Genomic DNA, 14,687 nt, shown 5'->3' on the forward strand with positions numbered 1-14,687 from the left:
TACTTGAAAACTAAGGTTCAATGTTCATGTCCAGGCACTGACAGGGAGCACAGTAGCCACTCAGAGAAGCTGGGCGTGGCAACTTGATGAGGGTCCCCGATGGTGGGCTGTTATGAGAGCCCCAGGGAGAGGGATGATGGCTTGGGCTGGGTTCAGTGATGAAAGACGTGAGAAGTATTTTGAAGGTAAGGCAGTGTATTAATTTGCAAGGGAGGCCAAAACAAAGTACCACAGACTTGGGGGCTTAAACACCAGGAATTTATTCTCTCACGGTCCTGGAGTCTAGAAGTCCAAGATTGAGGTTTCAGCAGGGTCAGTTCCTTCTAAGACCTGTGAAAGAAGGACCGTTCCAGGCCTCTCTCCTTGGCTTGTAGATGGCCATCTTCTCCTTGTGTCTCTTCACAAGGAGAGTCTTCTTCCCTCTATGCACGTCTCTGTGTCCAAACGTATCATTTTTGTAAGTACATTTTAACTTGATTACCTCTGTAAGACCCTATCTCCAAACAGGTCACCTTCTGAGGTGCTGGAGGCTAGGACTTCAACATATGAATTGTTGGGGGTGATACAATTCAACCCATAACAGACAGAGATGAGTCCAGATGGCTTAGCTGAGGGGTGTGGATCAAGGGCCAGAGTTAAGGATGAAGTTATGACTTTTAGCTGAGCAATTGGAGAACGGTGTGCTATTTAATAAGGTGAGGAGGAGAAGATAAAGAAATGGAATTCGGGACCAGAGATCCAGTTCATGGTTCCCATCCCACTCTCCAACGATTGGCTTAGTAGTTAGCCTGTGCCCCAACCAGGGTGGACAAGATTTAAAGAGAGGTTTACTAGAGGCTTCTGGGAAAGTTCTTCTTAGCATCAAGAGGTCTCTGAGAGGTCAGGAGTACTCTCTCTAGTCAAACATGAATGGGAAAGCTTGTGGTCAAAACTGCTACTAGGAGTCATCCTATCATTATGAGTGGGTGCAGCCTTAGGATAAGGTCAAAACTATGGTTAGCAGACGGAAGCAAAAGGAAGCACCTGGATTCTTTACCACATCACGGAGCCACCAGACAAATAGTCCTAATGAATGTCCATGTGGCTTAGCTGTTTCAAGTTGGGGTATCCTGTTTCTTGCAGCCAAGAGCATCCTTAAATTATGCGATGCATTATCAGCTCCAGTGGACTAGAGCTCTTTGAGATCCGGGGTTTGGTTTACGTCTGTGTGCAGCGCAGTTCCCAGTACTCAGCACAGGTTTGTTGAATGAATCAATGGGCGACGGCAGATCAGAGTGTCTTGTGTATTAACACATGGAAACTTCATCATCATTGGGAAAAGCTCTAGTTGTTGATAATATATCCTGTCCTCACTCCATACTATAAGCAAGGTAGTTATGGGATCAGAAGGAGAGAGAAAATGGGAGGAGAATAGATATCTCACAAGGAGAGGGTGCTACCCCTCACTTCATCTCCTGTCATCCGCCCATTTGCTTAAGCCAAACACCTGGTAGTCTGCTGCGTTCCTCCTTTGCCATCACCAACACCCTCTCTCCCCAGACTTGAAGCCAATCACTCAGTCCTGTCCATTCTACATTCAAAACATACTTCAGGGCTTCCCTGGTGGCTCAGTGGTTGGGAGTCCGCCTGCCGATGCAGTGGACACGGGTTCGTGCCCCGGTCCGGGAAGATCCTACATGTCACGGAGCGGCTGGGCTGGTGAGCCTGCGCCTCTGGAGCCTGTGCTCCGCAACGGGAGAGGTCACAACAGTGAGAGGCCCACGTACCGCAAAAGAAAAAAACATACTTCAAATTCATCCCCTTCTTTCATCTCCATCACTTGGTCCAGGCCACCATGACATTAGATGACTGCAAAACCTCCCAACAGGGTGCCGGCTTCCTCTCTAGCCCCCGCTTTAATCCACTTGGCACTCTGAAGCCAGACGGGCTTCCTGAAAATAAAAGCCATGCCATGTCCTCCCCTTGCTTAAAACCCTACAATAGTTTCCCACTCCATCCCCTCCCCAAAAATCTAAATAACAAGCAAACTTATTACCAGGACGTTATGGTCCCACATAACCTGTCCTTTCCAGCCCCTTCAACTCCATGCAGCCCCTTCCTTCCTTTACTGTCCCACTTCACCCCCACTGGCCTCTTCTCTGTTCACGGACACCCCAAGCTTTCCTCAGCCGCTTTGGTACATGCTTTTCCCTCTGCCTGGAACACTTCCACCATTTAAACAAAGTTTTTAAATGGTGAAACATATTATCCTTAAAGAATATAGAAAATGCACACACACACACACACACAGTTTAAAGAATGATTATAAACCTAGCACCTACGTAAGAAGAAGAGTAAAAGATAGAGAATAGAAGGTCCTGCAAATGCCCCTCTCCAATCATTTCTTCCACCGTCACCCAGAGGTGACCACTGACCTGACATTTGAAATAATTGTCTGCTTCTCTCTGTAGTTTTATAATCTCTGTATAATCCCCCCAAATCCTTTTAACTTTGCATACTTTTGAAGGTTAGGTATGGAATCACACTGTATGCATTCTTTTGTTTCTGGCTTCTTTTACTCAATCTTATTTTTTGTGAGACTTTATTTTGCGTGTTTGCACGTAGCTATAATTCATTCATGTTTGTGGCTGTAGTGTTTCATATTATAACTATTCCACAATCTGTTTATCTCTTCTACTGTCAGTGGGCATCTGGATTGTTTTCTGTGTGGGATTGTTATAAGCAATGCTACCACGGATGTTTGGATAGATGTATCCTAGGGCAGATGGGAAAGAGGAGGATTTTTTTTTTTTCCAGTTATGAGAGTGCCAGTTTTTTTTGTTTTGTTTTGGTTTGGTTTTTACCATTTTTTAAAGAATAATTTACTATGTTGTCCTAGTGTCAGGTGTATAGCAGAGTGATTCAGTTATGCATACATATATATATATATATTATTCTTCAGATTCTTTTCCATTATAGGTTATTACAAGACACTGAGTATAGTTCCCTGTGCTATACAGTAGGTCCTTGTTGTTTATCTATTTTATATATAGTATTGTGTAAATGTTAATCCCAAACTCCTAATTTATCTCTCCCACTCTCCCCAATATCCCCTTCGGTAACTAAGGGGAATTTTCTAGAAATGGATTTGCTGGGTTGTAGGTTAGGATCATCTTCAACTTTACTAGATAACGCCAAACTGTTTTCCAAGTTGACTGTACAAATTAAACTCCCACCATCAATGTACGAAAGTACACACTGCTGGTCAGTACTTACTCTTACCAGACCTGTTAACCGACCTGGGGTTTGTGTGAGCTCCACACAAGTACTGGGCACCGCTCCAGGTTGTCATGACCTTCACAACAGCCCTGAGACATCAGTGTCGTCTTTCCCATCTTGCAGATGAAGAAGCCGAGGTCCAGCATTGGTTTAAATCATTAGCAAATCATGGTGCTGGGATTCAAGCCCAGGTCTGTGTGACCGGACCCTATGCTTCTGCCACGTCATACTCCATACATACTTATTGGAGAAGTCTGTGGGTCCTTATCGGGTAGCTATGGGTAACTATGAGCATCTTGAGCATGGAACTCTCTTGGGGAGTGTAGTGCTGTGACCTCAGTCTTTGGTGCACATCAGAATCACTCAGTCCCATCCCAAACCCACTGAATCAGAATTGACAGCAGTGGGGGTCTAATAAATGTGAAGTGGGCATCTCATTGTGGTTGTAATTTGCTTTTCCCTTTTCACTAATGATGTTGAGCATCATGTCATTAGCTTCCTGGTCATTTGAATTTTTTTTTTTTTTTTTTTTGGAGTCTGTTCAAGTTTTTCACTCATTTCTGATTGGGTTGTCTTCTTATTGACTTATTAGAACTCTTTACATATTGTGACTACAACTCCTTTGTAGTTATATGGGTTGCAAATATGTTAGCTTAGTCTGTGGCTTGTCTTTTCATTTTTCATGATGTTTTCTAAAGAGCACAGCACTTTAATTTTGATGAAATCCAAATGAGCATTTTGTTTTTCTTTTATGGTTAGTGTTTTTGTGTGTCTTGAATCTTTACCTATCTAGGTGGTATATATTTTCTCTTATGTTAAGTACATACATTTTAAACACATTTCTGAGGTGATTCTGCTGTGCGGTTCCCTTAAGTTCAGAGTCAGATCTGAGTTTGACTCCCAGATTTGCCACTTAGCTGAGCAAGTCACCTTGTCTCTCTGAGCCTCAGTTTCCCTAACTGCAAAAGGATGTAAATATAGGGCCCATCCACAAAATGTGTTAGAAGGATTCAACGAAATAAAGCTCAAAGAGAGCTTAGCAAAGGGCCTGGCATGAAGACAATGTTCCATAAAAGCTGTTTTGTTTATAAACTGGCTGGCTTCGAGGACAGCAGAATGGGACGGAGGAATAACTTGGTTTGTTGTCTGTTTTCAGTACATCAAGACCTTTTACAATGAGTCGTGGGAGAGAAGGCATGGACATCGGATAGACCTGGATACTCTGACTCTGCTCTGGTCTGTGACCATGTCCATATTCGCCATTGGTGGACTTGTGGGGACGTTCCTGGTGAAGTTGATCGGAAAGGTTCTTGGGAGGTCAGTGGGGGCCATCTCTGTTTGGGGATCCCTTCTGTAATGTTCATAAATATGTCTGTATCAGAGTCAGGATCCCAGCAGGCAACAGAGTTCCATTCAGTCCAACTGGAGAAATTGTAACGCCAGAAGGGCAAGGAGCGGAAATAGGGTACCGGAGGCCAAGGAGAGGCGAATCCATGGGTGATGGGCTGACAGGCAGCCGCTGAGATTGTAGAGGCACCAGGCTATGTCAGAACCCTACTGTCCAAACAGGGAGGAGCTAGGAAGAAATACCCTGGCTCCTTTCTCCTCCTGCCCTCCAGTCTGCTGCTGGTACCTCTCATTGGTCAAACCCAAGTGGAAGTCTGAAAACTCAGGAGTCTTGTTGGTGCAGTTCAGGAGGACCAGCTCCCAGGGCACAGAGCAGAGCGGGGAGCGAGGGGAGGGATCCATTTACAGGAGCAAATGGAGAAGAGTCAGCACAGTGTCTTAGAGATTGTTCCACATAAGTACCGATAGAACTGCTTTTTAAAAATCAGTTGCTTAGACAGTCTTCCGTTGTATGACTGGATGATAACTTATTTAACCAGTTCCCTATTGAGAGACATTCAGGTTGTTTCAAATCCTTTGCATTACAAACAGGACTGCAGTGAGTATCAATTTCGTGTTGAAATTCCCAATCCTCGCCCCCTCTACTCAGATCCAATTTACCTCTGAGCTTCATTCCTCATTTATTTTTAAATTTATTTTTATTCCTCATTTTTATTACCCGGCTTTAGTGACAGAACACTCCTCCCTCGTGAGACTGGACGGTGACCATGTGGGTGCACAGACCCTGGCTAATCTTCTCTCGTATAAGACTGAGTTATCAATAAATTCCCCCAAAACATTTTCTCTACGTCCTTTCTCATAGCAACTTCCTGGGGGACATTGAGGTGTTAATGGAAAGAGTAGTCTCTAGAGCAACCGTGTGTGAACTTGAATCATGAGTCTTCTACATCCTGGCTGTGTGGGCTTGGCCAAGTCAGTTAATGTATTTGAACCTCAGTTCCGTCATCTATAGAATGGAGTCAGTAGTTGCTACCCTGCAGGGGATGCTATAAGGGCTAAAGAAAATTAACGGAGGGGGAATGGTCCATTAGCAGTAGCTCAATAAAGAGAAGCTATTATTATCTACCATATTATTTACTCATCATCACCTTGACACCCATACACAGTAGGGGCTCCACAGATCTCCATATTGCACTGACCTGAATTAGCAAAGAGATTCATCAGACCCCAGGAAATCCCCCCCGGCCTTGGGGCTTCAAAAACAGTGTTAATAATGGTGCTGCCCACTCCTTTACACTCGGCCTCACATCCCCAAATTAGAACCGATGATGTTCAGAGCAGCCTTTCCATAGGCTGGGGCAGGAGGCCGTCTGAAAACATGTGATGCTCATAAAGGCCTGTGGTACCCCAGTGAGGTAGAGGAGGTGCCGACATTCTCTGTGTCCCCAGGGGCGCTTCCAGGGCAGTAGCTAATGAGAACTCAGTACACAGGAGGTACAACGGTCGTGGAGTAGAGTCAGGGCTGCCGTTTTCTGAGGTCCCCCAATGTTTCAGGCACTCACACACACCCTCTTGTTTAATTCATTCGACTCCGTGGGGTCTATCGATGGAGAATGGGAACTGAGCAAGGTCAGAGCATCTGGCCAAACTCAGCCAGTTCACACAGTGCCTGAGCTCAGGTAGGACCCAACACACGTCGGCCACGCACCATGACCTTTCCACTTGCCAAGGAGATCATAGTGTCCTGCTGGCACTGGTCTTGGAATATCCTTGACTATTTGACAACAGATAAGTGACCAGCTGGCCCCAGACTGGCACCACTGGCCAGGGTCTCCAAGGCACTGTCGCTAAGCCTGTGGCCCCAAGTCCTCTTGCCTATTCCAGTAGATGGAGTCATCCCCTGGCCCCAGACACTATTGCCTGTGTCACATTTCTACCTTATATCTGGCCGTGGGCACTTATGCCCCAAGCCTGCCGCAGAAGAAAGCTCTGAAGCCCAGCAGCTGGTACAGGAAAAGGAACACTGGAATCGGATGTCGTGGACCAGCAAGTCCTGACTCCCCAACTTGCCAAGTGTGTGACATGGGACTTTGCCACCTCTCACCTCTCAGCCAGCGCTTTTCCTGCGTGTGAAATGAAGGTGATCAATGGCTTTACCATCCTCAATAACATGGCGGCAAAACAAAACAGAAGGAAAGCAAAAGAGAAAATGTATTTGAAAAGTACTAAATTTCTAAGTGATGGAGGAGTCCTAGGATGAAGACAGAGATTGATCAAAGGGCTTTGGTTGTCATACCCTGAGCAGCTGCCAGTTCCTTTTTTCATCATTATGAGTGTAAAAGTTGAATTGAGTCTCAGCTTGAATGGTAACTCTGTAGGGGAGAAAAGGAGCAAAAATTAAAGAAGTTGGCTACCATGTATTCACCTCCAGCTATAGACCAGTCCTTGACATATGGTACATCATTTACTTCTTACAACTCTCTGTATTATTGTAAACCAGAGGCCCTGAGAGGCCCAGCAACTTGCCCATGGTGACAAAGAATGGGGTTGACCTGATCCAGACACAGGTCTGTTAGACCACAAGGCTGCACTCTTCCCATGATGTGGTGTGGATGGAAACTGCATCCTGATGCCTCGTTTTTTGTCTCTGATGGTGGCTGTCCCAGAGGAAGAGGAGGCTGGCTCAATGTCTAAGGCTAGGATCGGATCCAAAGAAAGGGGCCCAGATGGGTGACTTGGAGGGAAGTTTGGGTGGAGCTGGGGGTCCTTGGAGTCAGGTGGTCCTTGTCACCAGCAGGTCCAGGAATGGGATTGATCCTGGCTGAGGCATGTGGCTCATCTGTGATTTAGGAGAGGAATGAGGACATGGGAGCATAAGGGACCTGAAACCGTCTCTGGAGCTGAGCCACCCCCGTTATGTGGTCTCAGGGATGCAGGTTCCTTGTCTCCTGGAGTCTCTAGCTTGGAAAATTTGAGCCAAAAAGAATTCTGATTGAGTCCCTGCCCCTCATTTGGGGTCATCTATCCTCTGCTTACCGGGCTTTAGTGACAGAACCCTCCTCCCTCGTGAGACTGGACGGTGACCATGTGGGTGCACAGACCCTGGCTACAGGCCCGGCTGTAGACCTGGGCTCTGATGCTCACAGCTCGTGGGGCCCTGGATGAGTTCCTTGAACTCTCTGGGCTTCACTTAGTTCACAGTAAAGTGAAGATAAAGTCATAGCCACGTTGGAGGATGGTAGTGAACATTAAATGGGATGACGGATGTAGAGCATTCATCTCAGCCACTGACGTAGAGCCGGCATCCAACTTAGGTTCACTAGCATCTTCATCATCCCATCGTCCTCATCATCAGTGCTTCCTGAGAGGCGTCGGTCCATCACCTGACAGAGCCGATGATGCAAATGTCCCTTCAGATGCACTCACATTGGCCTCTTTCACATATCATTGGATCTAGGTCTTCCCTCCAGAGTGGAGCAGAGAAAATATGTGGGAACCCATAGGGAAACTCACACGGACTTTGAAATCAGATCCTCAGTCAGATTCTCCAGCAAGCCATGGTTTGTCCCTTCTTTTTTTTTTTTTTTTTAACATCTTTATTGGAGTATAATTGCTTTACAATGGTGTGTTAGTTTCTGCTCTATAACAAAGTGAATCAGTTATACATATACATATGTCCCCATATCTCCTCCCTCTTGTGTCTCCCTCCCTCCCACCCTCCCTATCCCACCCCTCTAGATGGTCACAAAGCACCGAGCTGATCTCCCTGTGCTACGCAGCTGCTTCCCACCAGCTATCTATTTTACATTTGGTAGTGTATATATGTCCATGCCACTCTCTCACTTTATCCCAGCTTACCCTTCCCCCTCCCCACATCCTCAAGTCCATTCTCTAGTAGGTCTGTGTCTTTATTCCCATCTTGCCCTAGGTTCTTCACGACCAGTTTTCTTTTCTTTTAGATTCCATATATATATGTGTTAGCATACAGAATTTGTTTTTCTCTTTCTGACTTACTTGACTTTGTATGACAGATTCTAGGTCCATCCACCTCACTACAAATAACTCAATTTCGTTTCTTTTTATGGCTGAGTAATATTCCATTGTATATATGTGCCACATCTTCTTTATCCATTCATCTGTTGATGGACACTTAGGTTGCTTCCATGTCCTGGCTATTGTAAATAGAGCTGCAATGATCATTTTGGTACATGACTCTTTTTGAATTACGGTTTTCTCAGGGTATATGCCCAGTAGTGGGATTGCTGGGTCGTATGGTAGTTCTATTTTTAGTTTTTTAAGGAAACTACATACTGTTCTCCATAGTGGCTGTATGAATTTACATTCCCACCAACAGTGCAAGAGGGTTCTGTTTTCTCCACACCCTCTCCAGCATTTATTGTTTGTAGATGTTTTGATGATGGCCATTCTGACCAGCGGGAGATGATATCTCATTGTAGTTTTGATTTGCATTTCTCTAATGATTAGTGATGTTGAGCATCCTTTCATGTGTTTGCTGGCAATCTGTGTATCTTCTTTGGAGAAATGTCTATTTAGGTCTTCTGCCCATTTTTTGATTGGGTTGTTTTTTTTTTTTTTTGATATTCAGCTGCACGAGCTGCTTGTATATTTTGGAGATTAATCCTTTGTCAGTTGCTTCATTTGCAAATATTTTTTCCCATTCTGAGGGTTGTCTTTTTGTCTTGTTTATGGTTTTCTTTGCTGTGCAAAAGCTTTTAAGTTTCCTTAGGTCCCATTTGTTTATTTTTGTTTTTATTTCCATTTCTCTAGGAGGTGGGTCAAAAAGGATCTTGCTGTGATTTATGTCATAGAGTGTTCTGCCTATGTTTTCCTCTAAGAGTTTTATAGTGTCTGGCCTTACATTTAGGTCTTTAATCCATTTTGAGTTTATTTTTGTGTATGGTGTTAAGGAGTGTTCTAATTTCATTCTTTTACATGTAGCTGTCCAGTTTTCCCAGCACCACTTATTGAAGAGGCTGTCTTTTCTCCATTGTATATTCTTGTCTCCTTTGTCAAAGAGAAGGTGACCATAGGTGCGTGGGTTTATCTCTGGGCTTTCTATCCTGTTAAAGCATAACATAGTGGAAGGCAGCTCTCACACTTTCCCTGAGCTTTCTCTTGTCTAGGCTAAATGTCCCCAGTCCCTTTGGCCATTTCTCAAGGATATGGGCTTCAATCTCCTCATTATCCTATTGCTCTTCCTTGAATTTGACCTCTTCTGCCAAGAGCTGATGATCTGGGCTGCACTGGGGAGATTCTTCACCACTGGAGAAGCTCAAAACAGTGAAGCCGGTGTCCGCAGTGGGGTTCCCAGGGGGCGCTGGGCATGGTACTGGCCCCCCTTGTTCTGCTGCATGTCATGCCTGGGAAAAATATGGAAACACAATTGATTAAAATCCCCATCTCTGAACCTGAGTGAGTCAGCTTTGTGAATTATCTGCAAATAAAGTTTCTATCCTCACTGGGACACTGTCATGCTGGGGGTTATTTTGGGAAGGAATATATTAATATGATGAACTTGCTTAGAGGGTGTGCAGTCCAATCTGCAAATGTTTCAAATCAGACTTGAATGTGATTTTAACATCCCCTGCATAGCACAAAATACATCATCACATCTAGTGCAGGAGCTCAGATCAAAGCCCTGGGAGTCATCATTGGCTCCTCTCTTTCTCTCCACCTCTATCCAATTCATCAGTATTTTGGGTTCTGAACCCCAGTTTCTAACATGTGTGGCGGGGAGGGAGTTCCCACACACCATCAAGCAATTCTCCAGACACCAGCTGGGTGTCCTATAATTCACCTCCATTCTGACACGATCTACCTAGAGATGGCATCAGATTACAAGACTGAGGGCTCAGTCCTACAAGACTGCCCCCTCCACCAGTTCATCCGCCAGTCACAAGCCCAGGTTGTCACCTGTGTTTCTGACCAACTGGCTATAGGTTAGATGTTCCAACGACCCCCTGCCTCGGGTTTCAGGTTAAGGGTTCAGTCTCACAAGACTGCCCCCGCCCCAACTTCAGATGCTAATTGCAAGTCCAGGTTGTCCGCTGTGCTTCTGACCCAATGGCTATAAGTCAGAGGTTCCAATGACCCCCCTCTTCCAGTTTGATTAATTTGCTAAAGGGCTCGGAGCTTCCATGCTCTCTCTGAGTGCACCACTCTCTCCAAATCTGTACATGTTCATCAACCTGGAAGCTCTTCAAACTCTGTCCTTTTGTGTTTTTATGGAAGCTTTATTACATAGGCACAGTTGCTCAGGTCATTGGCCATTGGTGATTGAACTCAATCTCCAGCCCCTCTCCTGTCTCTGGAGGTTGGGGATGGCATTGAAAGTCTCAACATTCTGATCACAAGGTTGGCTCCACTGGCAACAATCCCCCACCCTTAGCTCCTTTCCAAAAGTCACCTCATTGACATAAACCCAGTTGTGGTGAAAAGGGGCTTGTTATGAATAACAGGATATCTATTTCATCTTTATGCCTCTGAAGCAATTTCAGGAACAGAGTACAAGAGACTAAATATTATAACAAAAGATGCCCTCATTGCTCTTATCACTTGGGAATTTCCACGGGTTTCAGGAACTGTGAGCTGGAAACCAGGGACAAAGATTGTGTATATTTTTGTTATTATGTATCACAATCAACAAGTTCCACCAGCTCAGTCTTCAAAACATGCCAAGATCTGGCACTCCTCCACCGCTACTGGCTCACTCCCTCCACTGCTACCATCCCAGTGCAAATTCCTATTAGCACTTGCCTGATCTATTGCAATATTCCCAGTTGGTCTCCCTGCTCCCACACTTACCCCTACAGCCCAGGGTTGACACAGAAGGCTAAGTGGTCAGGCCATGACACTTCTCTCCTTAGAATCTTCTAGTGGTTGCCTGTCTCACTCAGGGTAGAAACCCAAGCTCTCTTGGTGGCGTACAAACCCCTTATGAGCTCTCTGCCACTCCCCTCCACCTTCACCTTCTACTGCTTGCTCTCTGGTTCTTCGATGCTTCTAGCCATGCTGGCCTCACTGATGTTCCTGAAATAGCCCACATCTGGCTCTTCTCTGCCAGGATTGCTGTACCCCAGTGTCCATATGGCTCACGTCTGCTCTTTCTTCAAATCACGCACTGCACTGTCGTTAAGTCTGTGGTCAGGTGTTACCTTCTTGGGGAAGCCCTCCCTGGCCACTCTGTGTAAAAGTACACTCCCTTCCCTGCTTTCGTCTTCTGTACAGCATTTATCACCATCTGATATGCTACATATGTTTTATTTTTACCTGTTTATCAAGAAGAGCGTAGAAGCAGGGGCTTGGCCATGTTCATGGCTATGTGCCAGAACCTAGAATGATACTCAGCACCCAGTGTACCTCAAACATGTGTCGAGTGAATGAATGCCAGTTGAATGAATAAATGATTGTTGAAAGGTGAATGGCTGTGAATAAATGTGGCCGCCACCATTGTGAGCGGCCTTAGTATCCTGGTTCCTGGAATGCCAAATCTCCCATTTAATAGCACGTGACCTTGGCCAAGTACTTAACTTCTAGATCTGTTTCTTTATGTGAGAAATAGGGTAACAAGATTACTTGACTTCTAGGGTCTTCAGTGAGTATAAAACACTTAAAGCAGTGCCTGGCACCTCATAAGAACTCCGTGAATGTTAGCTATCACCATGGGTTTATTTTATTTCTTTTTAAATTAATTGAAGCTCTAAATATGTTCCAGGTGCCATCCTAAGCACTTTTCATAAATCATTCTCCTAGAAGCCTTACAAGATAGACATTATTATACCCATTTTACAGGGGGGTAAATCAAGGCTGAGAGAGAGTAAGAAACCTGCCCAGAGTTGTTCAATTAGTATGTGGCTGGGCTGTCCAAGCAGGAACATTATTGGACATGGATTCGGGTGAACAGCAGCTCTCCAGCCCATAGACGTAGAAGCTAAAGTGAGAATCAGGGCAGATCAGAGCTGGGCCACGTGGGGTAAGTTGGGGACCACATGACTTGGCTCCTAGATTCATTCCCTTCATTTATGCAGCAAATATATCTGGGACACTTGCATATGCCGGGATCTGGTGTAGCTCCTGGGGCTACAGTGGCAAGACAAAGTCGCTGACCCCATAGCACTTACATTCTAGTAGGGGAAGATAGACAACTAGCATAAAGCAAATAAATACAGAGGATAATTTTCTACAGTGTTGGGACTGTGAAGAAAATAGAACAGGGTGAGAGGATAGAGGGGAATGAGCTCTGCATTTGGGGGAAGCAGCCATGTCAAAGAGTGTCAGGAGGTTGCATTTGAGTTGACACTTCAGTGAGATAAGACTCATGCAATGAATAGAGGGGCACCAAGGATGAGGGCCATGAGTTAGGAAGGAGCCTGGCACACCTGAGGGACCGTGGGAAGGCTCATGAGCGTGAAGGTGAGAGTATGAGATGATGTGGCAAAAGCCATCTCATGCAGGGCTCTATTGGCCCTGGTGAAGAGTTTATTCTAAGTGCAGTGGGAAGCCACTAGCAGGTTTTAAGTAAGAAAAAGTACGTCCGTGTGTGCTGTGAGAGGATAACTTTGGCTACTCTGTGGACCCTGCACTCCAGCAGGGCAAGAGTGTGTGTGAGCCTATTGCACTTTTATGAGTGTAGGATGATGGTGGCCTGGACCACTGCCATATTGTGGGGCTGTAAATGGGAGACGTGGTTTGATTTGGGATATATCTTGGAAGTAGTATAGATAGGACTCAGTGATGGATTGCATATGGGTCGTGAAGAAAATAAAAGATGTAAGTAGTATTCCCAGATATTTGTCTAAGCCACTAAGAAGGTAGTGGCTATTTTTTATGAAAAAGTCTATGGGAAGAGGGCTTTGACATGCATTTTGGAGCAGGGAGGGATTTAGTAGTGGGAATTCAAGAATTCTATTTTAAATATGCTTGGTTTGAGATACCTACTAAATATGCTAGTGGAAGTGTCCAGGAGGCAGTTGGATATGTAAGTCTAGAGTTGAGAGGAGAGTCTGCATCCAGAGATACAGTTGGGAATTGTCATCGGTTAGAGGGATGAACTGGATGGGATCACCCAGGGAGGGAGTGTAGAGAGAGGTGAGACTAGGAGAAAGATGAGCCGGACCTCTGGGCACCCCAACTTTCAAGGCTCAGGGAGGTGAGGATAAACCAGCCTAGAGACTGAGAAGGTGAGGCTGGTGGGGAGAAAAATGGGAGAGGGTGCAATCCCAGATATGCAGAGAAGATTGTGTTTCAAGAAAGAGGGTGTGGTCAACCACATCAAATGCTTCTGAGATGTTGTACCGGGGAAGGCAGAGAATTGGCAGTTGTTTGTCAGGGTAGAGGTTGTTGATGACCTTCACAAAGGCAATCTCCATGGAGTGGTAGAAATGATCTAATCAGAGTGTGGGTGAGGAAAGACTAGAAGATGAGCAGACAACGTTCATGAAGGAGTTTCACTCTAAAAGGGAGCCAAGACGAGGAGCAGAGGGATGAGGACCAAGAGAGACAATATTTAGATGTGTTTATATGGGAATGATTGAGTAGAGAGGGAACAAATCCTTCACTGGGGTAGGGATGCACAATGACACTGATAGACCTTACATCACTGGGGCAGTTTCATCCAATGCAGGTAGGTGGGTGAATTTGGTGGTGGGGGAGGAAGTAGTCCTTACCTCCTCCTCTGTGAACTGATGATTTCGTTAACACTGATAACTACAAGTGTTAAAGACGAAATGAGATGAAATCATTTACATAAGAGCCATGCTCTTTCTTAGTACTATACTAAAGGCATCACACTGAGTCTGCCCCAAGGATGACAATTCTCTAGAGGTGGACCCAAGGATCTCATACTTGTATGTGCTATTGGGAAATCTGATGCGCAACCAGACTGGAGAGCCACTAAATAATGCTAGCATTATTTTTATGGATATCATTAATATCATCCTAGTATCCAATGTCCAGTTTCACTGAAGTAGGGCAGTGGACAAATTGTCTGGGGATAGGAATTGAGGTATTGATTCCTAATCAAGCCCTTTATTTCTCATTGTCTACAGATTATAGAATGTATT

General features: G+C 45.1%; 1 protein-coding gene across 1 annotated transcript in view; it reads left to right on the top strand.

The window, feature by feature from the left end:
- Positions 1-14,687, top strand: part of SLC2A9 (solute carrier family 2 member 9) — a 183,907-nt gene that overhangs the window by 20,918 nt on the left and 148,302 nt on the right. The window contains 1 exon segment of the mRNA XM_049709448.1: positions 4,415-4,575. Coding sequence (XP_049565405.1) covers positions 4,415-4,575 — 161 coding nt within the window.

This window comes from Orcinus orca, chromosome 4 (genome assembly GCF_937001465.1).
Source record: "Orcinus orca chromosome 4, mOrcOrc1.1, whole genome shotgun sequence".
Lineage (NCBI taxonomy): Eukaryota > Metazoa > Chordata > Mammalia > Artiodactyla > Delphinidae > Orcinus > Orcinus orca.